The sequence below is a fragment of the Gigantopelta aegis genome, chromosome 8 (genome assembly GCF_016097555.1).
Source record: "Gigantopelta aegis isolate Gae_Host chromosome 8, Gae_host_genome, whole genome shotgun sequence".
Classification (NCBI taxonomy): domain Eukaryota; kingdom Metazoa; phylum Mollusca; class Gastropoda; order Neomphalida; family Peltospiridae; genus Gigantopelta; species Gigantopelta aegis.
This window is the reverse complement of record NC_054706.1, coordinates 29,335,775-29,351,743: the sequence shown is the minus strand read 5'-3', so window position 1 is coordinate 29,351,743 and position 15,969 is coordinate 29,335,775. Positions and strand designations below refer to the sequence as shown.

The window sequence follows — 15,969 nt, the reverse complement described above, 5'->3', positions numbered from 1 at the left end:
GGGGGGGGGGGGGGAGGACAGAACTATGTTTTGCGACAGTTATAATTTTATTATATATTAATTTCCATCCCCTCCAAACCTCCCCCAAGGATCCCTTGGCGTTCCTCCACATGTCATTGGGCCCCCTAAATGGATTTTCTTGATCCGCTACTGCTGGGTAATATCGCGGGGGAACGAAGCTTAGGCCCCGCCCCTCTCCGGCATCGGTACGTCCCTGTGTTTTAATTTGATGTATGTGATGGAGATTTGAAGGGGCGTAACTACTGTGGGACTTACGGAGACGATAATAAATAAATGTTCTCCATCTATCTAGAACGACCACCGGTCTCGCTGACATAGTAGTATAAGCATGCCATCGAACTTATACTGGTAGCTACCGAGTTCGCATCGCCGTACCGGTGCCCACCCAGAGTGAATATAAACAACTCGGTCTGGTTCTGGTTCTGGTTCAACCAGGACCAGCTATAATGGTTTAGCACAACACCCACTACTACACAGTTTATCAATATAGGCTGATTGGACGTTGAATTGTGACAGCAACAGCAGATTGTCAGCCTATTTCTAGTTCTGGTATACTGTTGAATTGTGACAGCAACACTAGGTTGTCAGCCTATTTCTATCCCTGGTGTACTGTTTAATTGTGAAAGCAACACTAGGTTGTCGGCCTATTTCTATCCCTGGTGTACTGTTGAATTGTGACAACAACAATAGGTTACAGTCTATTTCTATTCCTGGTGTACTATTGAATTGTGACAACAACAATAGGTGACAGCCTATTTCTATCTCTGGTGAAATGTTGAATTGTGACAGCAACAATAGTTGACAGCCTATTTCTAGTTCTGGGGTACTGTTGAATTGTGACAGCAACAATAGGTGGCAGCCTATTTCTATCCCTAGTGTACTGTTGAATTGTGACAGCAACAATAGGTGACAGCCTATTTCTATCACTGGTGTACTGTTGAATTGTGACAGCAACACCAGTGGCGTAGTGGGCATGCCCCCCACCCCCTCCCCCCCCCCCCACCAATCCCGGGAAATTTTTACCTTTTCGCTTATTAATAACCTTAAAAAGGTTCCTGTGTCATATCCCACTACACAGGTGGCCCCCCCCCCCCCCATTACAAAATCCTGCCTACGCCACTGAGCAACACTAGGTGACAGCCTATTTCTATCTCTGGTGTACTGTTGAATTGTGACAGCAACAACAGATGACAGCTTATTTCTATCCCTGGTGTGCTGTTGAATTGTGACAGCAACACTAGGTGACAGCCTATTTCTATCTCTGGTGTACTGTTGAATTGTGACAGCAACAACAGTTGACAGCTTATTTCTATCCCTGGTGTGCTGTTGAATTGTGGCAGCAACACTAGGTGACAGCCTATTTCTATCTCTGGTGTACTGTTGAATTGTGGCAGCAACAATAGGTGACATCGTATCTCCTGTTTAGGACGGTGTGGTGGCATAGGTGCAAGTCTGAACAATTTGATTTGATTTTCTCGGTTTCTGGACAAATGGGGAAAATGTAAGGCCACTACACGGCCTTGTTTTTCACTAAATACTAGCAACTAACCATTAATTTACTGTCGTGGATGGACAGTCAGCCCAAATAGTCAAGACATGTGTCCAAGATAGCGTTCCTGCCACATTAATTAGACATAAGCACGAAATTCAAAGTTGAAATTAAATTGCATTGCAACCCTGATTGCTTAAACAATGATTGTCTTGTATTCTCTGTTACTTTACCAACACACCTCACCTAACACCACGGTAATGTTAACTGTGGCATTGTCAAACACTTTTTAAGCAGGGAAGTCACAGAGAAAGCACGTTGATAAATTAATAAACGGCTACTGAATGTCAGACATTTGATAATTCTGACGGAATTCGCTACATTTTCTCCAATAGCAGCAATGGGTCTTTTATATGCACCACACGCAAAACATAACAATATGTACGACGGTATATGCGGTGAACCAGTTGTGGGACACTGGGTTGGTTATTTCTTTTCAACTTATTTTCGTGCTTATATCCAATTGAGGTTCAAGCACGCTATCCTGGGCACACACCTCCGCTATCTGGGCTGTCCGTCCAGGCCGGTGGGTTAGTTGTTAAGTTGTTAGTGGTTAGTGAGAGAGAAAGAAGAGGGTGTAGTGGTCTTACACCTACTATTGAGTCGTTAAAACACGCTCTGGGTGGGAGCCGGTATGGGGCTACGAACCCTGTACCTACCAGCCTTATGTCCGATTGCTTAACCACGAACACCATCGAGGCCGGCTGAGTTGGTTATAAGAAGTGCAGGACGATAAATTGTAAAAAGCCTTCAACTGTTTGGATATAGTGAGAAACGTTGACTATTAGGCTGGGGTCGAGTAGGAATTAAAACATATACACATGTATGAGTATACATACGGATTATATATATATATGCATATATAATGTCTATTTATCAAAGGTAAAAGCTGTATTTGTTTAAAGGAATATAATATATACCTCTTATGACATTGTTGTTCTTAGTTTCGTGTCTGAAACGGGTCATTTCTTCATATTATCTAGTCGGGCGAGACGTAGCCCAGTGGTAAAGCGTTCGCTTGATGCGCGGTCGGTTTGGGATCGATCTCCGTCGGTGGGCCGTGGTATGTGCTATCCTGTCGGTGGGATGGTGCATATGAAAGATCCCTTGCTGCATTAGGAACAATGTAGCGGGTTTCCTCTGATGACTACGTGTCAGAATACCAAATGTTTGACACCCAGTAGCCGATGCTTAATTAATCAGTATGCTCCAGTGGTGTCGTTAAACAAAACAAACTTCATATCTAATCAAGTGTATTTCGCAGGATCATGCTCAGTCGTTAAAGAGCTTGCCTGGAGTACTCAAATATTGGATCAAATCCATTCTCTGATTGGGGTTCATATATATATATATATATATATATATATATATATATATATATATATATATATATATAAATATATATATAATGGGCCCATCAACGGGGATCGATCCCAGACCGATGGCACATCAATCAGACGCTTTACCACTGGGCTACGTCGGGCCTCTAAGCAAGAAACTCTGTTTTAACAGAAAGTATCGTATATTGTTTAAGAGGACAGGGGCCCTATTTTCGAAGCCATCTTAGCGCTACGAAATCGTAAAACCGTCGTAGGTTGTGACGTCACTACAGCGCACGCCATAGTGACGTCATAGCTTACGATGATTTCACGATTTCGTAGGCTAAGATGGCTTCGAAAATATGGGCCCTGGCGTATAGATCTCTACTGTGCATGATATATATCACACTATCTCTATTTGCCGTTAACATAGCCCAACCTTCAAAGTTTATTTGAAAGCAGGATCGGACCCCAAAACTGACATTAACCGCACAAAACACACACACACACACACACACACACACACACATATACCCCCCCCCCCCCCCCCCAGACACACACATGCACTAATTTTACTTGTCTAAACCTTTTCCGTAAAGGATATAGCTGCATGGGTATAGATTGAAGGATTATCCTGTCTAAATCACGCTATAAGATTTCAAAGTAATATTTATCCTAGAAAAACAGTAAACAAAACACGTTTACCCAAACACGAGGTGTGCATTTCACTTTCAGATAATAGGGAACATAAATAAAGCCATTTGAAATGTCCGCGTGCGACCGATTGTAGAAACGGGGGATCGATAAACGCCAACTGAACGTCAACCCGGCGGTCAGTTTTGTCACTTTCACGGCGATCTTGCCAGCCGGTTCTAATAGGTGAAACAGGCATATGATTCGGTTCTCGTACGTTTTCAAATCATATATGTTTGTTACGATCTCGTTATGACAGACTTTTGTTAAAAAAATTACATCAACGAATTTAAAGACACATGACCTTGTAAGGGTGGAATTTAGATCAGTCGGTTGAGTGCTCGCTTGAGGTGCTTGCGGTCGCAGGATCAAACCACCTCGGAGGATCCATTCAACTGATTGGGGTTTTCTCGTTCCAACCAGTGCACCACAACTGCTTAAAGGCCGTGGTATGTGATTTCCTGTCTGTGGGAAAGTGCATATAAAAGACTCCTTGCTGCGTTAAGAAAAATGTGGCGGGTTTCCTTTGATGACTACGTGTCAGAATTACCAAATGTTTGACATTTAATAGCCGATGATTAATAAATCAATGTGCTCTAGTGGTGTTGTTTAAAAAAAGACCGTGTAAAATGTGTCTGTGTTTTGAAATGTCCGACGAATAGGTATAGGTGCTTATAAACTGTTTTAGACAGAAATAGCTTAAAGTACAATAGAAGACGGACAAGTACCTTTAACGCTGTTAGTCGACATGGAATAACTACCGACATCGGTGGTGTAGTGGTTGACCCATAGAAATTGAGGCTGGTAGGTACTGGGTTCGTATCCCGGTACCGGCTCTAACCAAGAGCGAGTTTATCAACCCAATAACAACTAACCACTAACGCGCTGTCCTGGACAGACAGCCCAGATAGCCGAGATGTGTGCCCAGGACAGCGTGCTTGAACCTTAATTCGATATAAGCACGAAACTTAAGTCCGTAATCCAAATGCTTATACGTAGACGTAATCCACAATGCACATAGTGATGGGATACGCACTGGCGTACGGAGGAGGCATACACGGATTATACTCAACCCGTTTGCATATAGGAAGCCCATGATGGGGATTACGCATTACAGATTACGAATATCAGGGTTAATATTAGAGGGGGGGGGAGGGGGGCGTAATAATGATAGCGGTGAGGTGATTCTTGGTTTAGCTGTAAGAAAAACCCCCACATCAATAACAACAACAACAATAAAACAACAACAACAACAACAATAACAGCAACAACCACAATAAAAAAACCAACAACAATGAAACAACAACAGTAGCAACAAAAAGCACTCCGGTCTCAAACACATTCACAATGAGGGTATTCATAAGAAAAAAAATCCTCTCTAATATCATAATTTCTGGAACGGTCCTTAGCAATGAAGCAGGCTTTTAAAATCATTATTAGGGCTCTGTCGACCTGTCTTACAGTCTGGCGGTCACGAATGTATTTAGCCGACCGTTCGATTCTCGGCACGGGTAACATTTCACAAACGGCTAATTTGTTCTAGTGTTTTGTTAGCCGTGTCCCCGTAAATCGATATAGTAGTGTAACTCCTAATTGTATTTCCATATGAGCCAAGGCGAAACGGATTTATTCAATTGATATCAGGTGTCGGGGGGATGAACTCGTGGTAATTTAGACATGGTGCGCTATTTCTGTCGCACGAATGGTTGTAAAAATGGCCTTTATGCTCACATTTTATCGGTGGAGAGGATTCGTTACAGCTAAGCTGACTTAATACAACCACGTGGACAACAGCACGTGCGTTTTCCTGAACCTTGTTTGACTATAAATACGAAAATAAACTGCATTATCATGATGATGATCGTCATCGTCATGATGATGGTCGTCTTCGTCATCATGATGATCGTCATCGTCATCATGATGGTCGTCTTCGTCAAATTCCTTATCATTATTGTCGTCGATGTCGCCATCATTATTGTCGTCTTCGTCGTCAAATTCATCATCATTATCATATTCGTCATCATCATCATTATCATAATTATCGTCGTCATCTTCATCATCATGGTTTTCGTCGTCGTCGTCGTCGTCGTCGTCATGATCATCATCATCACAGTCTTCGTCGTCATGATCATAATCGTCGTCTTCGTCGTCATCATCATCGTCGTCGTCTTCGTCTTCAAATTCATCGTCATTTTCGTCGTCAAGTTCATTGTCCATATCACCGTTGTTAGATTCATCATAAACATCATCATTATCACTGAATTGCTTCCTCTTAGAACAATCAAATTTGTGTTAAGCAGGATCGCAATGCCGAAAACACATCACCTCCTGTCCCCGATTCTACACACACACACACCTTAAATATTACAAAACCATAACGCTTATTCTGGCATAAAGTGCAAATATACAGATCTGTGGTGCGAGATAATGCACATCGATTTCGATCAAGTTTATAGTTGACTTTTATAGCTAAAATATAATATTTCCATTTGTAAGCAGGCCCGTGAAATTTATAACGTTTACATACATATTAAAATACATGTCAATGACCTCGACATACGTTTGAAGTTCCTTACTTTTGCATGCAGTGTGCAATATAATAAAACATTTTATTGGTAAACGCTTAGGATACGATAAACATATTCGCCAGTGCTACGGTTATGAAATCCCAGCGGGGACGAGTTATTAAAATATAAGCAACATAATGTATGAATTTATGAATTTTAGAATGTTACATGAAGGAAGAAAATGATTTATTTAACGACGCACTCAACACATTTTATTTACGGTTATATGGCGTCAAACATATGGTTAAGGACCACACAGATATTGAGGGAGGAAACCCGCTGTCGCAAAGTCATGGGCTACTCTTTTCGATTAGCAGCAAGGGATCTTTTATATGCACAATCCCATAGACAAGATAACATATGCCACGGCCTTTGATATACCAGTCGTGGTGCACTGGCTGGGGCGAGAAATAGCCCAAATGGGCCCACCGACGGGGATCGATCTCAAACCGACCGCGCATCAAGCGAGCGCATTACCACATAAAGGATTGCACGACAGTGCAGATTTGAGGTTGACGTAACCAACATTTTAGTCACGTAATTTCATTCTCAGGTAACCCATCGCTTAGTTTTTACGAGCGGATTTTATTTGCGTTATAATACATAATTGAGAACTAAACGGTGTTCGTTTATTTATGGTTCGTGTCATATGGACGTTGCGTAAACGACACGCGAAGTGAAATATCAGTTTCCATGGACGTTCGTACCTGGCAGTGTCGTAGTTAACGAGAAGCTGGCAAAGTGAGTGGCAGTCGTGCCATTTTCACAACTGTATCACATATATTAGAGGTAATAATAATATAATAATAATAATAATAATAACCATTCTGCTTGCTCTGAATGTGCACGTTAAACAGTTTTCCAAGTTCCAAGTTCCCAAGCCAATTTTCAAGAGCCACAAAATAGTCAAATGACCACGAAAGCCAAACTAGATCTACATCTGTATAGATCTGTATCTGTGATAAAGGCATAACTATCATGAGACATTGCGAAAAACAAAGTCCACAAAACTATGTGTGTGACAGACGGACAGCCATCCAGACGGACGGACGGACGGACGGACAGGTAGACGGAGACAAAAAATACAGTCCGCTTTGGTTGGACCAGTAGATCTGAATAAATATTTGGTTAAATCTATGACAACGACAAAGGAATATGACGCTCTCTCGACTGGTACGTCACTTATAAGTCGTAAACAAAACGATGAAAGCCGTTAGCATATCTAAAGTCGTATCTTTGTACAAAACAGAATTCAAAGGCATGACGTAAGAACGTACATTCGGCATCCCTCCCAATCCCGTATTCCATATGACAACAAAAGCACGACTATTTAGCATCATCAGTGATGGAAACATCATCTGTAAGTCTAATATAACTTCGCCCCCTCCCCTTCCTCCCTTTGAGCGAGATAAAGTTAGCTAAGCTCCAGGATGAGTAAGAATTCCGTTCCGAGGTTGACATCTGCTTTTGGCCCGGTCAGCCCGAATCACATTAATTACATTTCTGTAGGTACCCCAAGGCGAGTAGACCAATTTCCATTCATTACGTTCAACAACACGTTGACCCCGACCACGTTAGTCGCTACCACTCGGTGCATTCCAGAAAGTCATAATTCCATAAGGCGCGAATCCAAAGGGAATGTGCCTGGGTTACGCATCCAGCCAGCCACCTCTGATGTTTCTCGAATTTACTAATATATATATATATATACTTATGTGTTTGTTCTTTCAAGTATCTTCGGTGCCCTTTTTAAACGTCACACCCACCCTCTGAATACTGTAGATATAATGTTGCTCATACTCTCGATAAAAATCCTGCACCCGCCACTGAATCTATATACGACAATGGTGACATGTGGCTAAAGCTGCTACACGCAACCTTTTCGGTCAACATATTCACAATAAATATAAATACAATATCATAATATCCTGTAAATTAATCTAAGGAAAGAGAGAGAGAGCGAGAGAGAGAGAGAGAGAGAGAGAGAGAGAGAGAGAGAGAGAGAGAGAGAGAGATAGAGAGAGATGATAGAGAGAGAGATGAGTTTTCATACCCTAGAGACAGAGAATGCATCTGTTAGATAACCTGCACGGCATTCTAATCAGAAACAACCCCGGTTAATACATGCACTGGTTTACCCAAATGAACTTGTGTAAGAGTATCACTGTGTGAGTGCGAGAGAGAGAGAGAGAGAGAGAGAGAGAGAGAGAGAGAGAGAGAGAGAGAGAGAGAGAGAGAGAGAGAGAGAGAGAGAGGAGAGAGAGAGAGAGAGAGAGAGAGAGAGAGAGAGAGAGAGAGAGAGAGATGCACATAGATACAGAGATATGCACTGTGATATAACTACACGGCATATAATCAGAAAAAAACCCGGTTAATACATGCACTGGTTTACCCAAATGAACTTGTGTAAGAGTATCTCTGTGTGAGTGCGAGAGAGAGAGAGAGAGAGAGAGAGAGAGAGAGAGAGAGAGAGAGAGAGAGAGAGAGAGAGAGAGAGAGAGAGAGAGAGAGAGAGAGAGAGAGAGAGAGAGAGAGAGAGAGAGAGAGAGAGAGAGCGATACACAGACAGACAGAGCGAAACGGAGCGACAGAGCCTGAGAGAGACACGCATAAACACACACACACACACACACAACACAGAGCGAGAGAGAGAGAGAGAGAGAGAGAGAGAGAGAGAGAGAGAGAGAGAGAGAGAGAGGGAGAGGGAGAGAGAGAGAGAGGGAGGAAAGAAATGATTTATTTAACGACGCACTCAACACATTTTATTTACGGTTATATGGCGTCAGACATATGGTTAAGGACCACACATATTTTGAGAGGAAACCCGCTGTCGCCACTACATGGGCTACTCTTTCCGATTAGCAGCAAGGGATCTTTTATTTGCGCTTCCCACAAGCAGGATAGCACAAACCATGGCCTTTGTTGAACCAGTTATGGATCTCTGGTCGGTGCAAGTGGTTTACACCTACCCATTGAGCCTTGCGGAGCACTCAATCAGGTATCTGGATTAACAATCCCATGCCTCGACTGGGATCCGAACCCAGTACCTACCAGCCTGTAGACCAATGGCCTAACCATGACGCCACCGAGGCCGGGAGAGAGAGAGAGAGAGAGAGAGAGAGAGAGAGAGAGAGAGAGAGAGAGAGAGAGAGAGAGAGAGAGAGAGAGACAGACAGACAGACAGACAGACAGAGATAACGCTGCTCATTTTGGATTTAATCGGACGCGTATTTGACAAAGACGCAAATTTCATTTGTCCATAATCCATAATCCGTAATACACGGAGGGATCTCATTAACAGACGTCTACGCATTCGCGTACCGCGACGCATAAGCGGAATCTACTCAATCAATTTAAATGGAAAGTGATTGTTACGAATTACGCATTACAATTACGTATACTAATACGTATACATATACGGATTACAGACAGATGGAATTTGCCACTAACGCTGTTCAGCACAGATACTGTTATATTTCAAAAATGTGTTGTGTTTAACGACACCACTAGAGCACATTGATTTATTAATAATCGGCTATTGGACGTCAAACATTTGGTAATTTTAACATATAGTCTGAGAGAGGAAACCCGCTACATTTTCCATTAGTAGCAAGGCATCCCTTATATGCACCATCCCACAGATATGATAGTATATACCACGGCCTTCGATATACCAGTCGTGATGCACTGGCTGGGACAAGAAATAGCCAAAACGGGCCCATTGACGGGGATCGATCTTAGACCGACCGCGCATTAAAGCGAGCGCTTTACCACCGGGTTACGTCCCGCCTCCGTGTTATCTTTCAAGCATGGCAGTACCTGGTACGTCGATCCCACTCAAAATCAAATTACTCGAATTGTCTGACCACATTTTATGACAGCAAGTCCTGCCACATATAGCGCAAGTGGCAGACGTGACAATATTAAATGTCGTATTAAAAGTCGGAGGCATTTCGAACTTTGACCCCTTGGAGATGCTATTTGGAATAGTGTTATCTAAAGTGCTATACTGCATCACAGCCGTGGACTAGGATTATGACGACGAAGACAGTGATGATGATGATGATGATGACAGTGCTAAAGATAATTGGCCGAATTTACAGTCTGTTTTAGAGTTATACGCGTGTAAGTAACTACATACATTTACTATGCTTAAATACCTGCGTTTAAGAAAAAAAACCCAGGCTTCGTAAATTCAGCCCAATGTATTTGAATGCAAAGGTTCAAGCACGTATTTCTGGACATATAAATGTATGTAGACAATAACGTTGACGATGATGGGACAAATGTTTCCTTGCCTGTATGTAGGCTCTCAGGGACATTCGAAGTATCTGTTTTTATTAGTACCCTGAGTTTAGCGCCGTAAACAAAAATGTCTTTGTTATTATTTTCTAATGGCTGCCTCTCCAGTTAGTACCAACCACCGTCTTAAGACTAGCACACCAAAGGCTGTGGCATGTATACCCTGAAAGTACATATAAAAACACTTGTCGTTTTAGTTTGAATGACGCCACTTGACCAGCGGATTTCTTTGCCTCTTTGTCTGTCTGTCGGTTTTTCTGTCTCTCACTTTTTCATTCTTTCTCTCCACGCCTCTCTTTCTGTCTCTGCATCTCGCTCTCCCTCCCTCCCTTCCTCCCTCCCCCACTCCACCTCTCTCTCTCACTCTGTCTCACTTTAACTCCCAATAGATGATGTATTTTTGTGCTGGGGTGTCGTTACATTTATTAATCCATCCATCCATCCATCCAGTCTCTCTCTATCTGTCTGTCTCTGTCTCCCTCCTTCTCTCTCTCTCTCTCTCTCTCTCTCTCTCTCTCTCTCTCTCTCTCTCTCTCTCTCATTCTCCCTCCCCTCAGGGGTTAGAATCTAATAGCAGTTATGGTTTAAAATTTGCCGAGATGTCGTTTCCTTTCCTTCAATCAATTTTGAATGACACTTATGAATCATATCCCCATTTCTTTTTTTTCTCTCTCTCTACACATTCCTTCCCTTTTGTGCATACCGCACGCTGTTGAAGATCCACAAAAGCGGCGTCTGAGCGATGCACTATTTTCGTAGTGGAGTGTAATTGAAATATTGATTCAGCGATTTTGATTATTTCGCCTTTTACCGGCCAGATAGATGCCGGGGCACATGTACGTAAACTGATCAAGCCGTTTGATTTAATTGCACGGCGAACCTGCTCTATGAAATAACAATATAATTGTGTACAGTGATTACGCCCGAGTCGCTCGACTGAAATGCCGCGGCCTGAAACATGTGTTTATCTGTCATCCATCTTGGGCAATCAGAACCGCGGGGCCCGTACGGCGTGAATCGTAGACTGATTCGATTTCGTCGGTTTCCGATAACCACCTTCGACAGGTTCCGCATTCGACCAGGTCAGTGTCCAGTGCCCTCGCGTTCGGTGTGTGTTTGTGTGTGTGTGAAGTACTAATATATATATATATATATATAAACAACAACAGAAACAGTTGTAACAGGATAAATAGACATGGATAGACACACACATACACATACGCACACACTAATCAACACACACACAAAAACACACACACACACACACACACACACACACACACACACACACACACACATACGCTCACATACACACACACACACACACACATACACACACAAATCGACACACGCAAACACTAACACGGACGCACAGACACACGAATACACACACACACACACACACACGAACAGACACACAGACACACGAACACACACACACACACACACACACACACAAGACACCTCCTCATAAAATCAAACAAGCAAAACAACAACACCTTTCAAAACAGAACCTCCCAAACCCATGAACCCTGTACAAGCACATACCCCCCCCCCCCCCTCCAACAACAACAACAAAAAAAAAAAAACCACACAAAAAAAGCAGAAAAAAAAGCAACCTGGACGTACATTATCGTGGGCAACTATATGAGCTGTCTGTCAATCCCACATAGCAATGGTTAGTTGTTACTAGGTAGCAAAAGGACTGCAAGGAAATCTTTCTTTAACAACACCCCAGAATATTTCCAACGCATTGTGTACAAGAATACTACGTTCTTGTACACTTTCCATAACCATTTACCATTTACGTCTTACCACGTTCAAACGGGAACTGTGATTGCTCTGGACACACTAGGAAGTTTAGCCTCCTGGCTTCGTCCACTTCTCCCATCAGCGCAAGAATGTCTCGATATAACCGCCGTGACAGGGCGAAACTTTAGCCAAATGAAGTTTATTGCCCTTTGGCAAATCTAGCCACATAATGGATGTAATGCAACGCGGACTTATATGAAGCCGCGGTTTTAACCGCGTCGGTTTATTCACCGCGGTCCTGTCAAACAGCGCCGCCATCATTATTGCCAGCCGAAACACGAGTTTTATTAAGACGTCTCTTGTATCGCCGCCATTGATTGATTTTTTTCTGAAACAAGGGATTATCAAGAAAACCCCCCAATAATGGCTTCCCATGAATGGACACATAAAAAAGAAAGGATGGATTCAATTACCGCGGTGTTATATTCCGTGGCACTCAGGGCCGAAAGAAAATGACGCAAAGAGCCATATTTTCTAGGAATTCACAAATGAGGAAATTTCTTGTTGACCTTTTCGTTAGCTTTGGCATTATACTTTCGAGAAGTACGAATTGTGTCGCTAACTATTAATGGGTATAACCTTGAAAGGTCAAGCTAGTTGTGGCTGTTTTCCCATTAACTGTGGTTAATTTGGACAGAGTAGAATTATACGGTTTTAGGTATTGTTAGAACTTCTCGTTTTACCTGGCACGTATTTTCAAAGATCTTTATTAATGTATGGATCACATTTAGTAACTAATGAATTTCCACAAGGTTGCAGCTTCCTACAACGTATTAAGCGATATTAAGTGTTTAAGAGGGCAGATGTTTTAAAAACTATTCACGTAGGCAAGCGTTTCAAAATGCTTACTTCCGGGTAAAACTCAATTAAATATTATGGATGGCCTTCATCTTACAATGTGGGCGGGGTCTATATCAGTCGGTGGAGGAATCTTCTGTGATGTTTTCATCATAGGATCGAACTCCCTCCGTAAACCCATTCTCCGTTTGCTTCCCACCCACCTCGTCCCAACCAGCGCCCTACCAATGCTATACTAGTATCAGACTGTGGTATGTTCTGCCCTGTTCTGTCTGTGGGGAAGTGCACACAAAACAGTCCTAGCCACTAATAGAAAAATGTAGCGGTTTTCCTATGAAGACTACGGTTTTCCTATGAAAAGCGGTTTTCCTATGAAAAGCGGTTTTCCTATGAAGACTGCGTGTCAGAATTACCAAGTGTTTGACATTCAATAGCTGACGATTAATAAATCAACGTCACTAAAAACAAAACAATTGTAACTTATTCCTGTGTACGGAAATTAATATGTTCCTACACGGCTATTAATAGTAAGATAAAGTATCAACGTAAAATCTTCTAAAAAAATAAAATACTCATTGGTTCTATTATCAGCGTTTTCTGGTAATTGTTCGTTGTAGTTTTGTCACAGTTTTACATGGAAGTTTGTCACAGTTTTACATGGAAGTTAACAAAATATTCAAGGTCTAACAGAATACGCATATCATCTTTTGTAGGATCTTTTTAGAACTTATCTATTCATGAGAGATATCTATTACTAGGTTCATCATTAACCCAGTCGATACCGTACCCTGTATATACACACATAACTCGATAACCACCAGCCAGGAATTGCACGTTATTAACAGAACATTGGCACTACGAATGCCAACGAAACACTAATGGCTCTATAATTGATAGGTCTCCGCCCACAATTATTTTTTTTGTACGTAAAAATACTTGTGTTATTACTATTACGAATCATACTTAAGTGAGAAAAAGTCAAAGTTTGTTTTGTTTAACGACACCACTAGAGCACATTTATTTATTAATCATCGGCTATTGAATGTCAAACATTTGGTATTTGTATTTGAGGAAACCCGCAATATTTTCCCATCAGTATAGCAAGGGGTCTTTTGTATGCACCATCCCACAGAAAGGATAGCACATACCACGGCCTTTGATATACTAGTCATGGTGCACTGGCTGAAGCGAGAAATGGCCCAATGGGCCCACTCACGGGGATCGATGCCAAACCGACCACGAATTAGGCGGACGCTTTACCACTGGGCCACCTCCCGCCCCTTTCTCATATAATTGACAGCATATATATACTTTGATGTATCAGTCGTGGGTGAAAACTTGAGTTCACCATGGGCTATCGATCCTATGACCCACCGCATCTCAGGCGAGCACTTTACTGTACTGAGTTACACCTCACCCCTTAAACAATACTGGGATACGAAACTAACGCCTTCCAGCATTAATTCTTTTCATTCATTTTAACTTTATTTCCATGCTTATATCCAATTAAGGTTCAAGCACGCTGTCTTCGGCACACACTTCAACTCTCTGGACTGTTTATCTGGTTAGTTGTTAGTGGTTAATCAAAGAGAAGTCGGTGTAAATGGTCTTAAATTTCACCCACTAAGCCGTGAAAACTCGATTTGATTGGGAGCCAGTACCGGTATGCGAACCCAGTAACTACCAGCCTTAAGGCCGATTGCTCGACACCACTACGACACCCAGGCCGGTCGTCTACCAGCTTTAATGCTGGTGGGATCGTTGAGTACATCCGTGGTGTTCCAAAGTCTGAATGAGGCTAATACAATAGAAAACCGACTTGGTGGTCCATTTTGCTTAAATTAGGTTAATGAAGTCTTCTGCTTCGCAGACGATAATTAGGCCGCCAGCTCTGTGGACCAATGAAACGAAATGACTGTTTAATTACGGATATTGCATATCTAATGTATGCTATTTAAACTTTAACAACAATAATATGATGATTCGAGACTAGAGCACCGCACAGGCCGCATTTGGTTTTTAATGGACAAAAATAAAGAAGAAGAATTTTCTGGGTCGGTTTGGGATCGATCCCCGTCACTGGACCCATTGGGCTATTCCTCGCTCCAGCCAGTGCACCACGACTGGTACATCAAAGGCCGTGGTATGTGCTATCCTGTCTATGGGATGGTGCATATAAAATATCCTTGCTTCTAATTGAAAAGAGTAGCCCATGAAGTGGCGACAGCGGGTTTTCTCCCGCAATATCTGTGTGGTCCTTAACCATATGTCCGACGCCATATGACCGTAAATAAAATGTGTTGAGTGTGTTGTTAAATAAACCATTTCCTGCCTTCCTTCCTTTAGAGATGAACCCTTCCCAGACAAACTAGATGTAGATATCATGTCCCCACACCTTGGATACCGAGCTGTAACTTCCTCGATTACTGAGACAGTCTACAACTATGTTCCAATAGCCATTGTCGTTGATCTGCGGCGATCTGCGTCGTATTACAGAGTTTATGGAACCATGCTTAACTGTAATTATAACTGTAAGTGTGAGTTACCCTAACTTTGAACTGTGTAACGTTCCTACATGCTCACGTTGTTAGCACTGCCACTAACATTAGTTGTAATGAGAACTATATTAACTGTAACAGTAACTATAACCATAACTGTAAGTTATTGGAACTGTGAACTGTTTAACATGCATATATGCACACGTTTTGGGCACTGTCACTGTAACATTAACTGTAACTAGAACAATAACTATAACCGTAACTATAAGTTTCGTTAACTGTGAACTGTTTAGTGTGCTTACAACAACACGTTGTGCATACTGCCATTGTAACATTAAAGGGTCAGACCCTAAGGCATATTCTTCACTATTAGAGCCGTTTATGATCACTGAAATCAAAACTTTACTTAT

The 15,969-nt window shown here is 42.1% G+C and overlaps 2 protein-coding genes across 4 annotated transcripts in view; one reads left to right on the top strand and one right to left on the bottom strand.

The window, feature by feature from the left end:
• Window positions 1-11,525, bottom strand: part of LOC121379602 (protein PFC0760c-like) — a 69,179-nt gene extending 57,654 nt beyond the window's left edge. Inside the window, exons 1-3 of the mRNA XM_041508250.1 lie at window positions 11,373-11,525; window positions 5,694-5,853; window positions 5,425-5,564 (exon numbers count right to left, since the gene is read on the bottom strand). Of these exons, the coding sequence (XP_041364184.1) occupies window positions 5,425-5,564; window positions 5,694-5,853; window positions 11,373-11,525 (453 nt within the window). The remainder of the gene's footprint in view (window positions 1-5,424; window positions 5,565-5,693; window positions 5,854-11,372) is intronic.
• LOC121378368 (neurogenin-1-like) overlaps window positions 1-15,969 on the top strand; it is a 78,434-nt gene that overhangs the window by 45,066 nt on the left and 17,399 nt on the right. The window lies entirely within an intron of this gene.